Raw genomic sequence first — 18441 nt, forward strand, 5'->3', positions numbered from 1 at the left:
CCACGTAAATATTACCTCGATCGTGGGAATCGCAGACACAATAGATTTTCAATAGTTATGCGACAGCCGGGTGCTGCTTTATTGATTTGATATAGACTATCGTGCTTCATTATTATAATCCTAATTTCAAAAAAGCTTTAAAAGTTATGACTACGAAAGTAATATTTTTAGAACTTTTTAAAATAAGTTTTGAATGACTATTATTTTTGATTGCTATTATAATTAATTAATTTCTTTAACTATAAATCTCCAATAGCGGCAGCCGGCTGCCAGCATAACAATTGAAGACCTATTGTGTCTGCGATACCCACGATGCCGATGCACGATGGAAGTATTAATGCATATTTTTTAATCCACACTATTTCTGCTGAATATAGGCTATACATATTTAATGGGAGAAAAAAGGGAACCGTATTAAGTGTTAATAATTGTGTGAAAAATCTACCAAAATATTCCTTCTTGCTTATCCATACTAATATTATAAATGCGAAAGTATCTCTGTCTGTCTGTCTGTCTGTCTGTCTGTCTGTCTGTCTGTCTGTCTTGCTTTCACGCCAAAACTACTGAACCGATTGCAATGAAATTTTGTATACAGTTATTCTAGAGTCTGAGAAAGGACATAGGCTACATTTTGATGTGGGAAAATATCTTATTTCCATGAAAATATCGATGAAAATGAATTCGCATTGCGCGTGGCCAGCGCTCATCCCGGGGGTCCTGGGTTCGAGTCCCGCAGGCGGAACAAAAAGTTTTCAATGTTCCTGGGTCTTGGATGTGTATTAAAATAAAATTTCAAAAATCTTAAACATATTTTATGTATAATACTAGCTGTTGCCCGCGACTTCGTCCGCGTGGACTTTAGTTTATAGCGCGCGGTGTCAACAAAATTTGTGTCAAATTTAAAAACTTTTTAATACCCTGGTAAGTGCTTCCGGTGTAGCGCGGCCCTTAATTAATCAAAATACCCAAAAACAGCTATGCAGTGTGCACATAATCTATACTAATATTATAAATGCGAAAGTATCTCTGTCTGTCTGTCTGTCTGTCAGTCTCGCTTTCACGCCAAACGCCAAAAGTATCTCTGTCTGTCTGTCTGTCTGTCAGTCTCGCTTTCACGCCAAACGCCAAAACTTCCGAACCGATTGTAATGAAATTTTGTATACAGATAGTCTAAAGCCTGAGAAAGGACATAGGCTACTTTTTTACTGGAAAAAAGGGTTGTAAGGGGGTGAAAATGCGTAAATTTGTTTAAATTAAGTTAGTTCCAACAATTCATAATAGATGGCGCCGTGCGTCTTCTACATCGCGCTGACGCTTGCTCAAAAGTCTTTCTATAAGACGTGGTATCATCTTTTTAAGTTTCGATTTTTTTCGATTGTTATATCTATTCTACGGTATTAAATAACTCAGTACTTTATCTGCAGTGACGTAACCTTAAATCTATCAATGATAAATAGTTTATGGGTAAAGTTGTGTAATTGGAGGGCTAAATAAGCTTTAAAATTTGGCATAAAGTATAAAGTTTAATATAAAAAAATGAAATACTTATTGTGTGCACACTGCACAGCTGTATTGATTTAAGGGGTACCAGGGTTTTTTTATAAAAGCTTTTGACACCAATTTTGTTGACATCGCGCGCTATAAACTGAAGTCCACGCGGACGAAGTCGCGGGCAACAGCTAGTAAAGTATAACTTAATAAGTGTTAGAAAATTATTCCGAAAGTTAAGCAAAACAATAAAATTCTTTTAAACTTCAGTAGAATAATTAATACTTTAAATGCACATTTAAGTATTTAAAATTTTAAACTGACTTTTATAAATTTCCTTTGTACAAAAATTAATAGGCTTCGCAACTATCGGACCGATGTACAGTATTCCAAAAACTATCTCATGGTATGTCCAGATTGGATGTCACTGTGTCCGGACAATTCCCAAAATTGGACATACGAAAGTAATCATGACATGAAAAAAGATGAAATAAGTAGTTTTTTCACAGGGGGCAATGACCGATGTCGCCTCGGATCACCGCGTAAACTATAGTTGAAACTTTGAGAGCGTATGTTATATTATAATAGGTACTTTTTTCGGATGAAATCTTCTATCAATTTCACTGTCGAAACGCAGGTGATCTACATACCGGCCACTTATATTAAAAATCATTTAGGATCACACAATAGGCGCCCCTTACAGGAGCGGGTCGTGCGGAATTGTCACGTACCTTCCCTTCAGGAACATTTTTGTACAAAAAAGACCTCTATGTCGTTGACATAAGGGTTCTATCACGGGTAAAATAACTACGAACGGAGCGTTCAATACTTTTGTCAGTAGACTGTAAACGCGATGCCCCTTCATTTCCTGAATGGGTATAATAGGGTCCCATTGTCAGTGGCGGAGCTAAGAGAATTTTCTTAAAATCGTCTTTAAAATATTTGAAAATTCGTAATCCTCAGTTGCAAAGTAATGTAAACGTTTTTGCTTTTTGAATACAAACGCGCAGACAAAGTGCCTTTTGGATTGCATTAATAGTTTTAACAGCAACACCATCATCAGTCCGTTGGTAAACCAACATCATTAATGGTGCGCTTATACTGGCAACTGAAATTGCTCAACTCCAGTCAATTCTCGCCAAATTTGACGTCACGAATACATCAAGCAATTTGCGGCAACAAGCAGCAATATTGCGCAATACAATATTGAGTGATGTGGCCATCGAATATTTGAGCGATCCATACTAATATCCATACTAATATTATAAATGCGAAAGTGTCTGTCTGTCTGTCCGTCTGTCTGTCTGTCTGTTACCTCTTCACGCCCAAACCACTGAACTGATTTGGCTGAAATTTGGCATGTAGATACTTTGAGTCCCGGGAAAGGACATATAATACTTTTTGTCACATAAAAATACACGCTTCCTTTTTTATTATTAGGCGGGCATTATCTAGTATGAAATAAATTGCTCCATATTGCTCCACTAATTGCTCAAGATCGCTCCATTCGTGTCGCCGAGCAATTATTGCTGTAATTATTGCCCGTGTAAGCGCTTCTTAAGAGTCAGAGATCAGACACACAAACATATTTTAATACTAGATGACTCCGTTGCGCAGATTTCGTTTATCACGCGGGAACCGTACATTTTTCCGGGATAAAAAGCATCCTATGTCATTTCCCGGGACTCAAAGTATCTCCATACCAAATTTCAGCAAAATTGGTTCAGTGGTTCTGGCGTGAAGAGGTAACAGACAGCCACACTTTCATATTTATTATATTAGTGTGGAATGCCTATAAACTAAAGCTAAGTACGTACGTGAAATTCTAATATTGCCACAATTTCGGGAGTTTTTATCGCACCTCGCAACACCTTCTCTTCGGATGTTCCATAATTAAATTTAGTTACTCGTTAACGAACTAATTAAAAACTGATCGAAGCGTAATTACCGGTGCTAATTAAAAAAATTGCTCGTTAAATTTCGTATTTTATACCGCCATTGCGATTTTAATGACAATTGGACAAACATTCATAATTGTTGCGATATAATCATTATTTGTAGGAAATTATTTTGCAACATTCTGTATCATCATCGTCTACTACTACATAATATTAAGCAAAGAAATTTAATAATTTTTTGCTTAAATTGAATACACCCCTTAATGACGCCCGCCATTTCGTTGCGCCTAAATTCGTTTACCGCGCGGGAACCGTACATTTTCCGGGTCACCGGGTATCCCGGGACTCTTAAGTAGGTATTTTACCAAATTTTAACGGTTTAGGCGTGAGGAGGTAAAAAACAGACAGACACACTTTCGCCTTTATAATATTAGTGAGATGTTCATATTTTTCGCAGTATTATAATATAATAATAATAATAATAATATAATATGTATGGACGCTTCATATATTTAATACTTTTATACCATACATATATTTAAGATTTTTTATATGATACACATATTTAATACACATCCATGATCCCGCCGACGGAACAAAAACTTTGAAAACTTTTTGTTCCGTCGGCGGGATTCGAAGCCGCGACCCACGGATTGAGCTACCAACAGCCCACCAACTGAGCCACTGAGGTCGTCAAATCAATATTCATAGTCTTAGACATGGGCGTACCCAGGTTCTGGGCCAGGGGGGGGGGGGGGGGGGAAAACTAATTTTTTTATAAGCTAGGTGTTTATAAAGAATAAAAATGTATAATTTTTAGTTGTAAAAATATTGTATTTCAAACAAATAACAAAAATTCGTTTTCTTAATTTTTGATTTGAGTAAAGTACTAGATAATATACTTAGTAGGGACGTCAACATGATCCAGGGGGGGGCAGCTGCCCCCCCTGTCCCCCCTCTCGGTACACCCATGGTTTTAGATCTAGCTTAATCTCAAGACGAATTGTAACATAAAATTATATTTTCTATTTAATAACATTACGAGTACCATCGAGGAAAGCTGCTTTATTTAAAGTAAACATTATTCCGACGTTTATACCTATAAAATGTGGAGCTTGTTGTATAATTGAGGTCGCGTTTTAATTGGGTTTAGGATTCATCATCTTCATCAACTATCATTTGCAGCCATCTGCAATGCGAAGGTTCGTAGGTGTGTTTAAATCTTACATTCTGATATGATCAATGTGTATGTCTGTTTGTTACTTCTAAACGCTTCAACCGCTGAACCCATTTTGATGAAACCATAAAGTTAATATACAGTGCTCCCAAAGTGATAATGCGCATAAACATTTTAGTAATTTTTCGGCAACGGTCGTATTTCCCGAGCGACGGTAGACGATGTTGCATATTCTAATTGCATTGCGCTTAAGATACATGTATTAGTCAAAGTTCTTCGTGATATTCCTGTAGCTTTTGTAACCTACGGTCATTATTCACGGTCACTCATGCGCTTTATTAATTTTGGAGTACTGTACCTAGTGGAATAGAGAAACAGAGGCCTGAACAAGCGAGGTGTCACTACTCACTAATTACACTATCAGTAACATTGCGTGGTAAAAAGAGACGTGTGATACATGACAGCAGAACAAATTTTTCCATCTGTTTGACGGCCAGTCGGCACGTTGACAATTTAATCTCTTAAAAAGATGCTTGTGTAAGTGTATACGACTATACGTAAACAAATTTTTACACACAGACGTAAATCAATTTCGGTTTCGTTTGACAGCTCGAGATTGTTGCTCTATTCCGCTTGGTATATTAACTTTATGGATGAAACACATGCAGGGTAATGGTTGATACTTGCGAAACGAGTATAGTTTTATTACGAAAAAGCACGGTGTCCGCTCACTTGCGGGAAAGTTCTGAAGATCAGATAAAAAGAAACTACTGGCCCCACATTATTGGTATTATATTTGTAAAAGTAGTCGCAGCGACGCTCTGGCGACGCACTATTTTATACGTGTTAGAGCCATGCTTCGGCACGAATAGGCCGGCTCGACCGAAGAAATACCACGTTCTCACAGAAAACCGGCGTGAAACAGCGCTTGCGCTGTGTTTCGCCGAGTGAGTGAGTTTACCGGAGGCCCAATCCCCTACCCTATTCCCTTCCCTACCCTCCCCTATTCCCTTCCCTTCCCTTCTCTACCCTCCCCCCCTATTCCCTTCCATTTCCTTCCTTACCCTCCCCTATTACCCTGTTCCCTCTTAAAGGGCCGGCAACGCACTTGCAGCTCTTCTGATGTTGCGAGTATTCATGGGCGACGGAAGTTGCTTTCCATCAGGTGACACGTTTGCTCGTTTGCCCCCTTTATTTCATAAAAAAAACCAACGCAACGCAATGAGACCTCACCCTAATCGGGTGTGAGCGTAATTCGTGTCGGGTTAAGCCCATTCGTCGGCTTAGTCCAGCCCGTTAGTTAGGGGCTAGGGCCACGTTTGTCACGGCCCATGACGTGCCTACAGAAATGAATCTGGATAAAAGGACATAGCTGGCCTATATTCCAAAGCATAGAGAATTTCAGTGCATTTGTTCAAAGGCAGATGAGGGATCTATGTAATTTAGTCGGGTTGTGTTTTAATTTGTCCAAAATATGACGAGGTTCCAATATACGAATCAATAATAATAATAATTAGTATTATTATTAATAGAACATTTAAATAGAATTAGAAGAATAAATAGCGTAAGTTTTATTTAACTTATAGCGTTTTCGGCATCTAGAACTGCCCCGGGACAGGGCAGGCTGGGCAGGCCGAATGGATACAGAAATATCCGAACAAAACCGATGGTCCGTGAACCACGATTCACGAAGCACTTAAGACTTGGTACTGGTACAGTTCAGTTTATAGAATATATGTACTTAATTTAAACTTCGGCAAAAAAAAAAAACTTAAGTTAAATTCTTACCCACCTACATGATAATCTATACTAATATTATAAATGCGAAAGTATCTCTGTCTGTCTGTCTGTCTGTCTGTCTGTCTGTCTGTCTGTCTCGCTTTCACGCCAAAACTACTGAACCGATTGCAATGAAATTTTGTACACAGTTATTCTAGAGTCTGAGAAAGGACATAGGCTACATTTTGATGTGGGAAAATATCTTATTTCCATGAAAATATCGATGAAAATTTATTCGCATTGCGCAGGCCAGCGCTCATCCCGGGGGTCCTGGGTTCGAGTCCCGCAGGCGGAACAAGTTTTCAATGTTCCTGGGTCTTGGATGTGTATTAAAATAATATTTCAAAAATCTTAAATATATTTTATGTTTAATATTATAAAAAATCCAGAAATATATCGATGCAATTTAGTTCTAATACGATTCAACAGATGGCGTTTTATTTTATTTTAGTTCTAATACGATTCAACAGATGGCGTTTTATTTTTTACTTAAATATATTTTATGTATCTATACTTCTATACTAATCCATACTAATATTATAAATGCGAAAGTATCTCTGTCTGTCTGTCTGTCTGTCTGTCTCACTTTCACGCCAAAAACTAATATTATAAATGCGAAAGTATCTCTGTCTGTCTGTCTGTCTGTCTGTCTCGCTTTCACGCCAAAACTACTGAACCGATTGCAATGAAATTTTGTACACAGTTATTCTAGAGTCTGAGAAAGGACATAGGCTACATTTTGATGTGGGAAAATATCTTATTTCCATGAAAATATCGATGAAAATGAATTCGCATTGCGCGTGGCCAGCGCTCATCCCGGGGGTCCTGGGTTCGAGTCCCGCAGGCGGAACAAAAAGTTTTCAATGTTCCTGGGTCTTGGATGTGTATTAAAATAATATTTCAAAAATCTTAAATATATTTTATGTATAATATTATAAAAAATCCAGAAATATATCGACGCGATGCAATGAACATTTTAGTTCTAATACGATTCAACAGATGGCGCTTTTTTTTTTACTTCGTTGGAACATAGAACTAATCATACTTATTAGTTATTATGTTTTTGTTTATAGTTTTTAATACGTTAGAATATTATGTTTAATAATATTATCACTTGCTATAATAATAATCAATCTATCTTATCTTATAGAACTCCTACTGCATTTCTAAGGAGTTCGAGTGTGTTGTGTTGGCCTATATTCCATCCAGAAAATATATCAATGCAATCAACATTTTAATTCTAATATATGAAAACAGATGGCGCTTTATTTTTTACTTCATTATTATAACAGAACTAATCATACCTACTTTATTATATATTATTGTTTTTATTCATAACTAGCTGTTGCCCGCGACTTCGTCCGCGTGGACTTTAGTTTATAGCGCGCGGTGTCAACAAAATTTGTGTCAAATTTAAAAACTTTTTTAAACCCTGGTAAGTGGTACCCCTCTTAGGGCCGCGCTACACCGGAATGGCAGCGCTGAAAGTGCTCGCCTCGCCGCTGCCATTCCGGTGTAGCGCGGCCCTTAATTAATCAAAATACCCAAAAACAGCTGTGCAGTGTGCACATAATCTGTACTAATATTATGAATGCGAAAGTATCTCTGTCTGTCTGTCTGTCAGTCTCGCTTTCACGCCAAACGCCAAAACTACCGAACCGATTGTAATGAAATTTTGTATACTGATAGTCTAAAGCCTGAGAAAGGACATAGGCTACTTTTTTACTGGAAAAAAGGGTTGTAAGGGTCGTAAATTTGTTCAAAAAATTCATAATAGATGGCGCCGTGCGTCTTCTACATCGCGCTGACGCTTGCTCAAAAGTCTTTCTATAAGAGGTGGTATCATCTTACATTTAAGTCTCGATTTTTTTCGATTGTTATATCTATTCTACGGTATTAAATAACTCAGTACTTTATCTGTGCAGGCAGTGACGTAACCTTAAGACCAAATTTCACCAACGACTGTTAAAGTTAATGCTCGAATTAGTATCACGTTAGCTGTTTTGTTTTTCATATGAATGAAAGAGAAGACAGGATATTTTAACAAGCTGTTAACACTAACAGACGTTGGTGAAATTGGGGCTAAACCTATCAATGATAAATAGTTTATGGGTAAAGTTGTGTAATTGGGGGGCTAAATAAGCTTTAAAATTTGGCATAATATATAAAGTTTAACATACAAAAATGAAGTACTTATTGTTTGCACACTGCACAGCTGTATTGATTTAAGGGGTACCAGGGTTTTTTTATAAAAGCTTTTGACACCAATTTTGTTGACATCGCGCGCTATAAACTGAAGTCCACGCGGACGAAGTCGCGGGCAACAGCTAGTTAAAAATATATATTTTTTTAAATTTGGAACCTCATTCGCGTCATTCAAATTATATTTTTTACAGCAAAGACGTGGACGCACGTTTCGGCAATAGAATAATAATATTATTTATTCATTGTGGACATAAAAACTGTTATAACGATACCGGAACGGGGGTATTTACAACTTGGAAGCGGAGTTACAAGTGTCCTTTGGAAACATTAAAACTTTTTTAAAACCTAAGAGAAGTTGTATAAAGAGAATGACAACGGTCTCGAATAAAAAGTAAATCGCAAAGATAATTATATAACCGTTTAAAGTTACTCTGGTTTTCTTTTGTCCGTTTTTTAAATTCTTTTAATGTTCTTGTCTTAATCTTCAGGAGCCTCATAGTTTTTTGCTATCAGAAAAATTCAAATACGCAGGCGCATTTTAAATTTTGACCCTATACACAGTATACAGTTTACAGAATGTAACAAAAGTCAAAACTAAATGATAATACTCAGGGTGTGTATGTGCCCCTTATATAGAGTTCACTGTGAAGGTAGCAGGGCTGAAATGGCGATTTTTTTGTGATTTGTATAGGCAAGCACCACTGCGTTAGCTCATACAAATAATAAAAAAACACAGCGAACTCAATATAAGGGACGCTAAAGTATTATCACTTAGTTTTGTTACACCCTGTATAGAGCTAAAATCGAAAACTCTAGTGTCGAATTGTCAGATTTGACATTGACGTTCGGCTCTACATTTCGATTTTTTTTTGGCTTTTGGCACTGACACCGGGGGTGTACTTTGCCACATACAATGGTAAAATTCTTCTTACAATATTTTTATCATCGTTTTACTATAATATCGTCAAGTCTAAAGTCTAGTCAAATCTAAGTAAAAGTCAAAACAGTCAAGGAGTCAAGTCGGTCAATTCAGTAAAGTTGTAGACACTTTACTGAAACTTTCGACGGATATTTGGAGGGAACACAAAAAAAACACGTTTCTGGAAGTTGCAGGATTTGCCTACACTTGTGCATGATAACGAATATCTAATATAATGGTTAATATTCTACCAATATTACACATTTAATACAATTAGATTAGAAATTAGAAAATAATACAAAACACAACAGCACTCTTTCAAATTCCCGGCAAAATTCTCAATATTTCGATTTTCAAAAGTGACAGGTGCGTTCTCTTTCCCTAACAGTATACTGCCCAGTATGATTTGATGTATTATCCGGTTGTTAAATTTGTTGTTATTTTTACCGGAGTGCTGTTGTTTTATACTTCTAAATCATTAATTTCAGCTTTAATTATCTACAGTGCATTCAGATTTAATTTTGGACTCCCCTCACCCTTATGCCCTTAACATAAATTATACTATTCAAGGTTTACCTGCATAAACAGCAGTGGAGTTGTGGTCGGGGTCATACGGGCAGACCGCCTGCCCGGACTTCTCCTTCTCCATGTGGTATGAGTCTCGCTGGACGCTGTACTCCCGGCAGTAGGGTTTGAAGCTATTGGTGCCGCAGACCAGGAGCCTCCCGGTGCCGAGGGAGACCAGCACCCGGATGTAGTTCTGACACCGCTCCTGGAAAAACACGAAGAGTACAGACTTTGTGACAGAGAAGATGTGATAGGGGTAAATATCTTTCATCATTTCATTGTCTTATAATATTATTATCGTGACACGACTTTCATATACCCTCAACTAAAGAAGGAAAATTTCCTTTTTTAGGGTTCTGTACCCAAGTGGTAAAAACGGGACCCTATTACTAAGACTTCGTTGTCTGTCCGTGTCTGCCTCCAGGCTGTAACTCAAGAATGGTAATAGTTAGAGTTGAAATTTTCACAAATTATGTATATATGTTGCGGCTATAACAACAAATACTTACTAAAAACATAATAAAATTAAGATTTAAGGGGTGCTCCCAGCCTCATCATACAACAAACCTGATTTTTGGGGCCTTTTTTGCTCTATACAGGCTGTACAAAAATAAGTGATAATACTTTAGGATGTGTACTTGTTCCTTGTAGAGAGTTCACTGTGAAAGTAGCAGCGCTGAAAAACCAAAAAATTTTTTCACTTTTGTATGGGGAAACTCGTGACGCTCGGGCCCTTGCCCATACAAAAGTGAAAAATTTTTTTCGTCTTTCAGAGCTGCTACTTTCACAGTTAACTCTCTACAAGGAACACGTACACACCCTAAAGTATTATCACTTATTTTTGTTACACACTGTATATCAATAATGGCAACAGGCAGGTACTAAAAGGTACTTGAATTTTTCACAAAGTCCTTAGTTATATGTGTACTTTAATAATAATATAATAAAATAAAAATTTAAGGTTCCCATATAAAAAAAACACAATTTTTGGTCTAATTTTGCTCTATAATGGTACGGAACCTTTCGTGCGCGAGTCCGACTCGCACTTGGCCGATTTTTTGCACTGCTCGTGTCGTGACATTAGCAAAACGTGTGTGTTAAGTAACATCAAATAGGGAAAAGCTAATTTCTTTTGTCACGCTTTAGGTAGGTAGGCTCTCGAATACTAGCATGTCAAAGAAGAATCCGCTGTATGGTGTCGATCGCACAAAAAGTCTGTCGTCTGCGATCTCCCTAAAGAAAAGTCCAATTTAGATATAGTGGACAAGAGTTTTCTCACTTTCCATATTCTCATCTCCACTAAAAGCGTACCAATTGACACTACATCTATTTAAGATAATCCAGTGAATGGTATCGGGCGGCATATGGGAATGCTAATGTTATCAAATCTTCCTTTATCCGCCTGCTCTCTGTCGTATGAATTGCTAACGTTGACCATCAATATTCAAACATATTTTTACCCGACTATGGGAAAAGGGTAATGATTTTGATATGCTATTGAGATACTTAAGTAACATAAATATGGGCGTCATGATTGAGACTTGAGAATGCAGCTTTTATCCCAGGCAATACAGTATTTGAAGACATTTTTATTTATATATTTAATTTTTGATTTTATCTTACGAATACAATAAATGTGATTAACTAATTAGTAACGTTAAAAAAGAAACAAAGGTTTTTAACAACATAAAAAAGGCTGTATCAATATAATACATAAAAAATATTATGGTAGCCCCCACGATTCTTCCTTTACCATTTATGTACCATATATTTATTTACCATATATTTTGTATAGGCTGCGTTTTTGCGGGAAAATGTACGGTTCCCGCGAAATATCTTATTGCCGCGCCGCGTCTACTTATACATACTAAGATACCTACTTATTTACCTTAAAAGTCCCAAACACATAAATAGAATTTCGAATGCACTATAAACCAAAATCAGTTTGTAACGTCTAAGCACGTTTCTAGGTCCCGTCTACGTCTCGTCTCTGCGTCTCTATCGGAGCATGAGTTTCCGACCGAGCAGCTCGTAATCTACATGCTAAAGTACCTGGGGTAAAATTTACCCCATTGTGCTCGATGCGAACCCTGTGACCGATAACGAAATGTCGAAATGAAATATAAATGGAACGTATCGGTCTTTTAATAAACTGAGTGTACAGTAAAGTAACATTGTACCAATAAGTTATAGTACCTGGATGACCGAGCTTTGCTCGGTATAGCAAACACTCATTGACTTCGTGTTACTTAATAACGCCATCTGCTGGTCGTTAAAACAATTAGTTGCTAACAAAATAGTATTATTATTCGCCAATAGATGTCAGGAAGATCATATTTTTCAATCGATTATCGATAAAACACGAATAAAAAGACATTTTCTGAAAATGATTCCTAGCTAGATCGATTTATCGCCCCCGAAACCCCCTATATACTAAATTTCATGAAAATCGTTGGAGCCGATTCCGAGATTCCAATTATATATATATACAAGAATTGCTCGTTTAAAGATATAAGATTAACGGCCTGTTTCACCACTTCCTGATGAGTAACGAATAGGCCAACACTTAATTTGACAGATAAAGCATGGAGAATCTGTCAAAAAAGTTGTGAAAAGCCTATTCGGTACTTTATCAGAAAGTGGTGACACAGGCCCTTAGTCTTTCAGGCTTAGCAAGCAAATTTTATATGTGGAAATAGCAGGAATGCGAGTATTTGATTTTTTGAGGGATTGTCAAGCTTTAAGGGCAAAATTATGTATTTGACTGTACGGTCCAAGATGTTAGACGGTGACAAGTTTTAGGATTATTACCAAGCAATAAGGTCAAAAAACTTCTTGTGTCTCCGACTGCACATCTAGTAACGATTTTTGTTAAGTTTTCCGCCATTTACATGTTTGTAATAATAGTAGGCCCTTAGCAAAGTGGCATTCGGTCATTTCAGCAGCAAAGTTAGTATGGGTAATGGGTATAGAGTATAGACTTGGCATCTTTTTTTTTAAACAATGATTTAGTATCATTATATATTTTTAATTTTGATGTTCTTAGGCGCCTACCTTCATATCTAAGCACTAAAATACAATCTAATAATACAAATATATATATAAACTTAAACTATAAAACTGTATAAAGAAAAACTTCCCCAGGTCATCCCCATCTGGCAGAGTGCCCAGCAAGCTGACAGCATTGCCACCTTGGATGGCAAGTCTAACACCACATAAGTCACTTTTTGCCTATTTTAACCTTTTGATGCAATTCGCTAGAAAATCGGAAGACGTGTCGTTTTAGCCAATCGGAACACGTGTCGGTCAACAAAAAACTCGTAAAATAGTAAAAAGTAAATTAGAGCTACTATGGCATCTGTACAAAATTCAATTCACTTTTTCTCTCTCCTGAAAAGTTGCTATTTTTGACTTACGTGGTGTTAGAACTTCAACGACGAATTATGTGAATGAATCATTTTATTTTAATAACCCAGTTCTTACGGTCTTACCTCATCTTTCCCTTTAACGACACACATCTGTACATCTGTGTCTGTGGAGTACCACACCAGCCTCCTCTGTTCTGTCAGGTCTGTCAGGCTGAGGTTGTACACGACGTTCCTGTAACAAACAAACAAAAGTTACATAACGAGCCTTGGAAAAAACCATTAGATCCAATTTCACCAACGACTGTTAAACTCTACTGCTAGAATTAGACCCAATTTCACCAACGACTGTTAAAGTTAACCATCGAATTAATATCACTTTACCTCTTTCAATTTTCGTATGAATAAAAGAGCAGACATGACATTTTAACAAGCTGCTAACACTAACAGACGTTGGTGAAATTAGGCCTTAGTATCACGTTTTCATATGAATGAAAGAGAAGACATGATATTTTAACAAGCTGTTAACATTAACAGACGTTGGTGAAATTGGGCCTAGTTTAAGCTTGGAATATCCTAAGGATAGATAATTTTTATAAGTAGAGTTTTAGGAGGCATAGTCCGACGTTTTGCAAAATAATTTTATGAGATTTATTTTTAATAAATAGGTATAAAGTATATTGCTAGTGCTACGAATTCTATATATTTTGAAAGCATGCTGTAAAACTATTTTGTAGTCAATGTATTTCTTGCGCGTAGTTTTAAAATCATTTTGTGCGACGTAACAAAAATCCTGCTCGTGGCAGTCAAAAATGATGGGCTAACTTTTAACTAATAAGGCTAAGTCACGTAATTAAAAAAAATTAATCTGCAGGTATACAGAATCCAGTATCAATATTTTCCCCCACTCGCACGACTTTTAAACAAAACATTTCATCCGAATTTTGTTGGGCAACTCCGGCCAACTCTTCACAACAAACACGATCTGTTTAAATCATTACGCAGGTAAGTCACACCGCCTTTAATTACTGAAGTTCATGGGATTTCTTCATAACCCCGCCCCTTCCTTTCTTCATGAAACCCCCTCCCTCCAGGCCCCCCTACCGATAATTGCTAGCAATTATAAGCAAATCTAATGTTCGCCCGCAATGTTGCTACAATTAAGCTCGGAGCTTGATTATAATGTTTATGAAAAGTTTGGATATAGGTAAATAAAATAATATGACATGAAATACATGTCTGGTGGGCCCTTCTTACGTGCTGAAAAAAGTGACTTTGCCATATTGTAAAGTCATGAGAGTGGTGTAATTTCGAACCAATAACTTTAGTAAAATTTCGTACAGTTCCAAATAATTATATAAGAGGTACGTAAGAGTAGATATGTTCAGATGAAGAAACGCTTAATGCATGTTTACAACACACTTCGCTAAACGCACGTTATCAAAACGCGTGTTGAGCGCTTGTCATCTATTTAAACATACTTGCTCTTTGGTATTGCAAGCGCCATGTCAAGTGGTGGTGCTTTTTGCCATTTCTCCACTGACCTCCAGCGTACTTGTCTGTCATGGATGTCAGTGCATTTCTCATACACTTCACTCATACACTTTGTCTAAGCACTCAAGTAACATTTTATAAAAGCGTTAGAAGATATTTCACAAGAATACGAGTGCCAAATAGACAAAGCAGCTGCTTAAAGTACAGCACTGTGAAGTTAAACACACGAGAATAAAACCCCCTTGCTCACTACAGTTAATTATTCAGAACAAACCGGCGGTTTTAATCAGAAAAGTTTAGTGGAAGTTGCTCTGCTGGTCCCAAATGTAACATCCACACTCGGTGAAGTAGAATTCTCTCTCTTTATTCCAAAAGTCCAAAGCAAAATAAAGACAACTGTTCTACAATATAGTAAAACCAAAATCATTACTGAAGACGCAAATATCGTGACGCGTTTTAAAGTAACGCACAAAATACCAACAGAAGTTGTAATCCGATAAGAAATAACTCATTGAACAGTTGAATCTTCTAGCTTTTCAGGTTGTTGAAACTGTAGATTTTATAATGTTTCACAGATTTGTCCAATATGCCCCACATTCCGGTTGCGCGCGACCGCTGCCGTCACAAAAGAATACGAGCCCGTTTGAAAGTTAATGTGCTTGACCATAATGTTAACAAACATTTTAATGCGTGGGAGAGCCATGCTTCAGCAAGAGAAATACCACGTTCTCACAGAAGACCGGCGTGAAACAGCGCTTGCGCTGTGTTTCGCCGAGTGAGTGAGTTTACCGGAGGCACAATCCCCTACCCTATTCCCTCCCTACCCTCCCCTATCTCCTTCCCATCCCTACCCTCCCATATTACCCTATTCCCACTTAAAAGGCCGGCAACGCACCTGTAGCTCTTCTGATGCTGCGAGTGTCCATGGGCGACGGAAGTTACTTTCCATTAGGTCATCCGTTTGCTCGTTTGCCCCCTTATCACATAAAAAAAATGCCCAATAATGAAGATGCGGCAATATAATATAGCTATTTAATATAGTATAGAGCCTACCCAAAAATTCTCAGGGCGAAGACAATTCGGAAGGGCAAGACCCTACATTATGGACATTTTTTGTTCCCTAACGAAGTGCGATTGGACGATCAATTTGGCCGCACCGACAGTTACTGATAATCTCATTATCTCCACATAGCATCTACAATATTACATGCTATTGTTGTCTATTCTATTTTCTCTATTATATTCTATTCTCTTCTTATTTGCTTGCAGGCTGTGAGTAATTTATTTTAGACTAGCTGTCCCGGCAAACGTTTCTTTGCCATATAAAGTATTTCGGCCGTATTATTTTATTGAAGTGACTAAATAAGTATGTCACCATGGCAACGTCCATCGCTATCCCGTCGCACAAACAATGGTCGCCGTCAGTCTCGAGTTGTAATAATTTACTATTATGTATTCAACGAATGCAATTATCAATATAAAAAGTGCCCAGTAGTCGATTCTCAGACCCACTGAATATGCATATAAAATTTGGTTAAAATCAGTAAAGCCGTTTCGGAGGAGTACGCGGCCTAACATTGTGACACGAGAATTTTATATATTAGAAGAAGAAAATATTGCATATCAACTTTTATCGCGGGCTTTTTGCCGACATGCCTTGTTCAAACGATGCTTTAGACAAATACGTTTGGTACTAGGGGACTGCCGTGGTAAACCATAGCATTTTTTATCAACTTATGTAATCATATTAATTCACATCGCACTGTCGCACACACACGAATACCGTGCCGAAGTCTGACGGAGTGGGGTTAGGTTTTTTTTCGCTACGGAATTTCTTAAATGCAATATCTTAATAAATCTGTCTATGAATCAATTTTATGGTACATCATTGTCATGGTAATTTTCATTCGTAATATCTGTTATCTGTGTCCCATGTTTGTCAATATTCATGCTATAATAATTGTTCCATGAATTAATACATAAATTACCAGCTGTCCGGATATTGACCGATTCCCGGACCCATCTACGGGGTTTCTCGAATTCCGAAATCTCATAATTTTATTCCGCGAACACATAATGTGGTGACCCAATAAGTGCCGCACACACAGACATTTAATAAAACTTCAATTTAATGAAGAGTTTGACAGAAAATGTATGGGCTTATGTCATAATCATTATTTAATTACAGTGAAGTAATTAATTCGTCTCTGAGTGTGGCAGTACGTAGGTGTGCATGAAAATGTTATCTTCGACCATTAGTTTGTTCGTAACAATGTTCTTATCTCAAAAAACTATTCAGCCGAGGATTCTCAAAATCACCACTAAGGGTGTGAAAAAGGGAATCGAAATTCGATAGCGAAGTAAAGGCCTGATTAAGGCGACGCCTTAATAATTTGGCTATAGCGATATCGATTTTTCTCAGCAATGACTAAAGCTAAGAAATTAAAGTTCATTGTCAGTATATTTATCATATCTTTGTTTTTGAATTACCCATAGCATAACACGATTGGTCAGCTTTTATAACACAGAATAATCAATCAAAAATACCTCTGTATAAAAAGGGATTCCTATTTTGCCAACAGAGGAGAGTGATTTAAGCTTCCAAAATTGGTGCAAAGATTGGTTCAAGCATACACATTAATTTACCCATAGCTTAAATGAAATGTATTTATGGTTTTTAAATTACGCGACAAAACCATTTTGTCGCTTACGCCCTTTCCATTTTTTGCTGTTCCATTGCTTGTTTTCTATCACTGTCTCGCCTGCACTCTACTCGGTACTTGGAAGATGTCAAAAATGTATGGGATTTGATATAAATTGCTACAAGGCTTTAAATGAACGTAGGCGGGGCGCTGCTGGTAAAGGAGAACTGTCAAAAATGGCGTTTTTGTATGATGGCGATAGTTCCTTTTTTCACCACGTTTGTTTAAAGCCTTGTCGAACTCTATGAAATAACTCATCGCAAGCGTCATGACATAGGTGACGTCGCGTTAAAGTAAAAAATCGTTTTGGATATGTTTTAGATCGCTTGTTTTCTATGAGAGGCCGGACCGGCCTCACATAGAAAACAAGAAATGGAACAGCAAGAAAATATGGAAAGGGCGTAAGCGACAAAATGGTTTTTGTCGCGTAATTTAAAAACCATAAACATATATTTTCATATAAGCTATGGGCAAATTATAGTGTTACATACTTGAACTAATCTATGTACAAATTTTGGAAGCTTAAATCACTCTCCTAGTCTCTCCTAGGTCTTTTTGATTAATTATCCTGTGTTATAAAAGCTGACCAATCGTGTTATGCTATGGGTAATTCAAAGATAAAGACGTGATGAATACTGACAATGAACTTTAATTTCTTAGCTTTAGTCATTGTTGAGAAAAATCGATATCGCTGCAGCCAAATTATTAAGGCGTCACCTTATCAATGCGTCATGTCAAATCCAATACGACATTTATTGACTGGATTTTAACTAAGCACTAAGGAGTCCCAATACGCGGGCGAGGCCACAGGATACAGTTACTTTCTAATATTATGTGTATGTAAAAT

General features: G+C 37.2%; 1 protein-coding gene across 4 annotated transcripts in view; it reads right to left on the reverse strand.

The window, feature by feature from the left end:
- LOC121737306 (semaphorin-1A) overlaps window positions 1-18441 on the reverse strand; it is a 389517-nt gene that overhangs the window by 30296 nt on the left and 340780 nt on the right. For all 4 annotated transcript variants that reach the window (XM_042128942.1, XM_042128943.1, XM_042128941.1 and 1 more), the window contains exons 3-4: window positions 13525-13633; window positions 10043-10238 (exon numbers count right to left, since the gene is read on the reverse strand). In XM_042128942.1, the coding sequence (XP_041984876.1) occupies window positions 10043-10238; window positions 13525-13633 (305 nt within the window). The remainder of the gene's footprint in view (window positions 1-10042; window positions 10239-13524; window positions 13634-18441) is intronic.

This window comes from Aricia agestis, chromosome 20 (genome assembly GCF_905147365.1).
Source record: "Aricia agestis chromosome 20, ilAriAges1.1, whole genome shotgun sequence".
Taxonomy (NCBI): domain Eukaryota; kingdom Metazoa; phylum Arthropoda; class Insecta; order Lepidoptera; family Lycaenidae; genus Aricia; species Aricia agestis.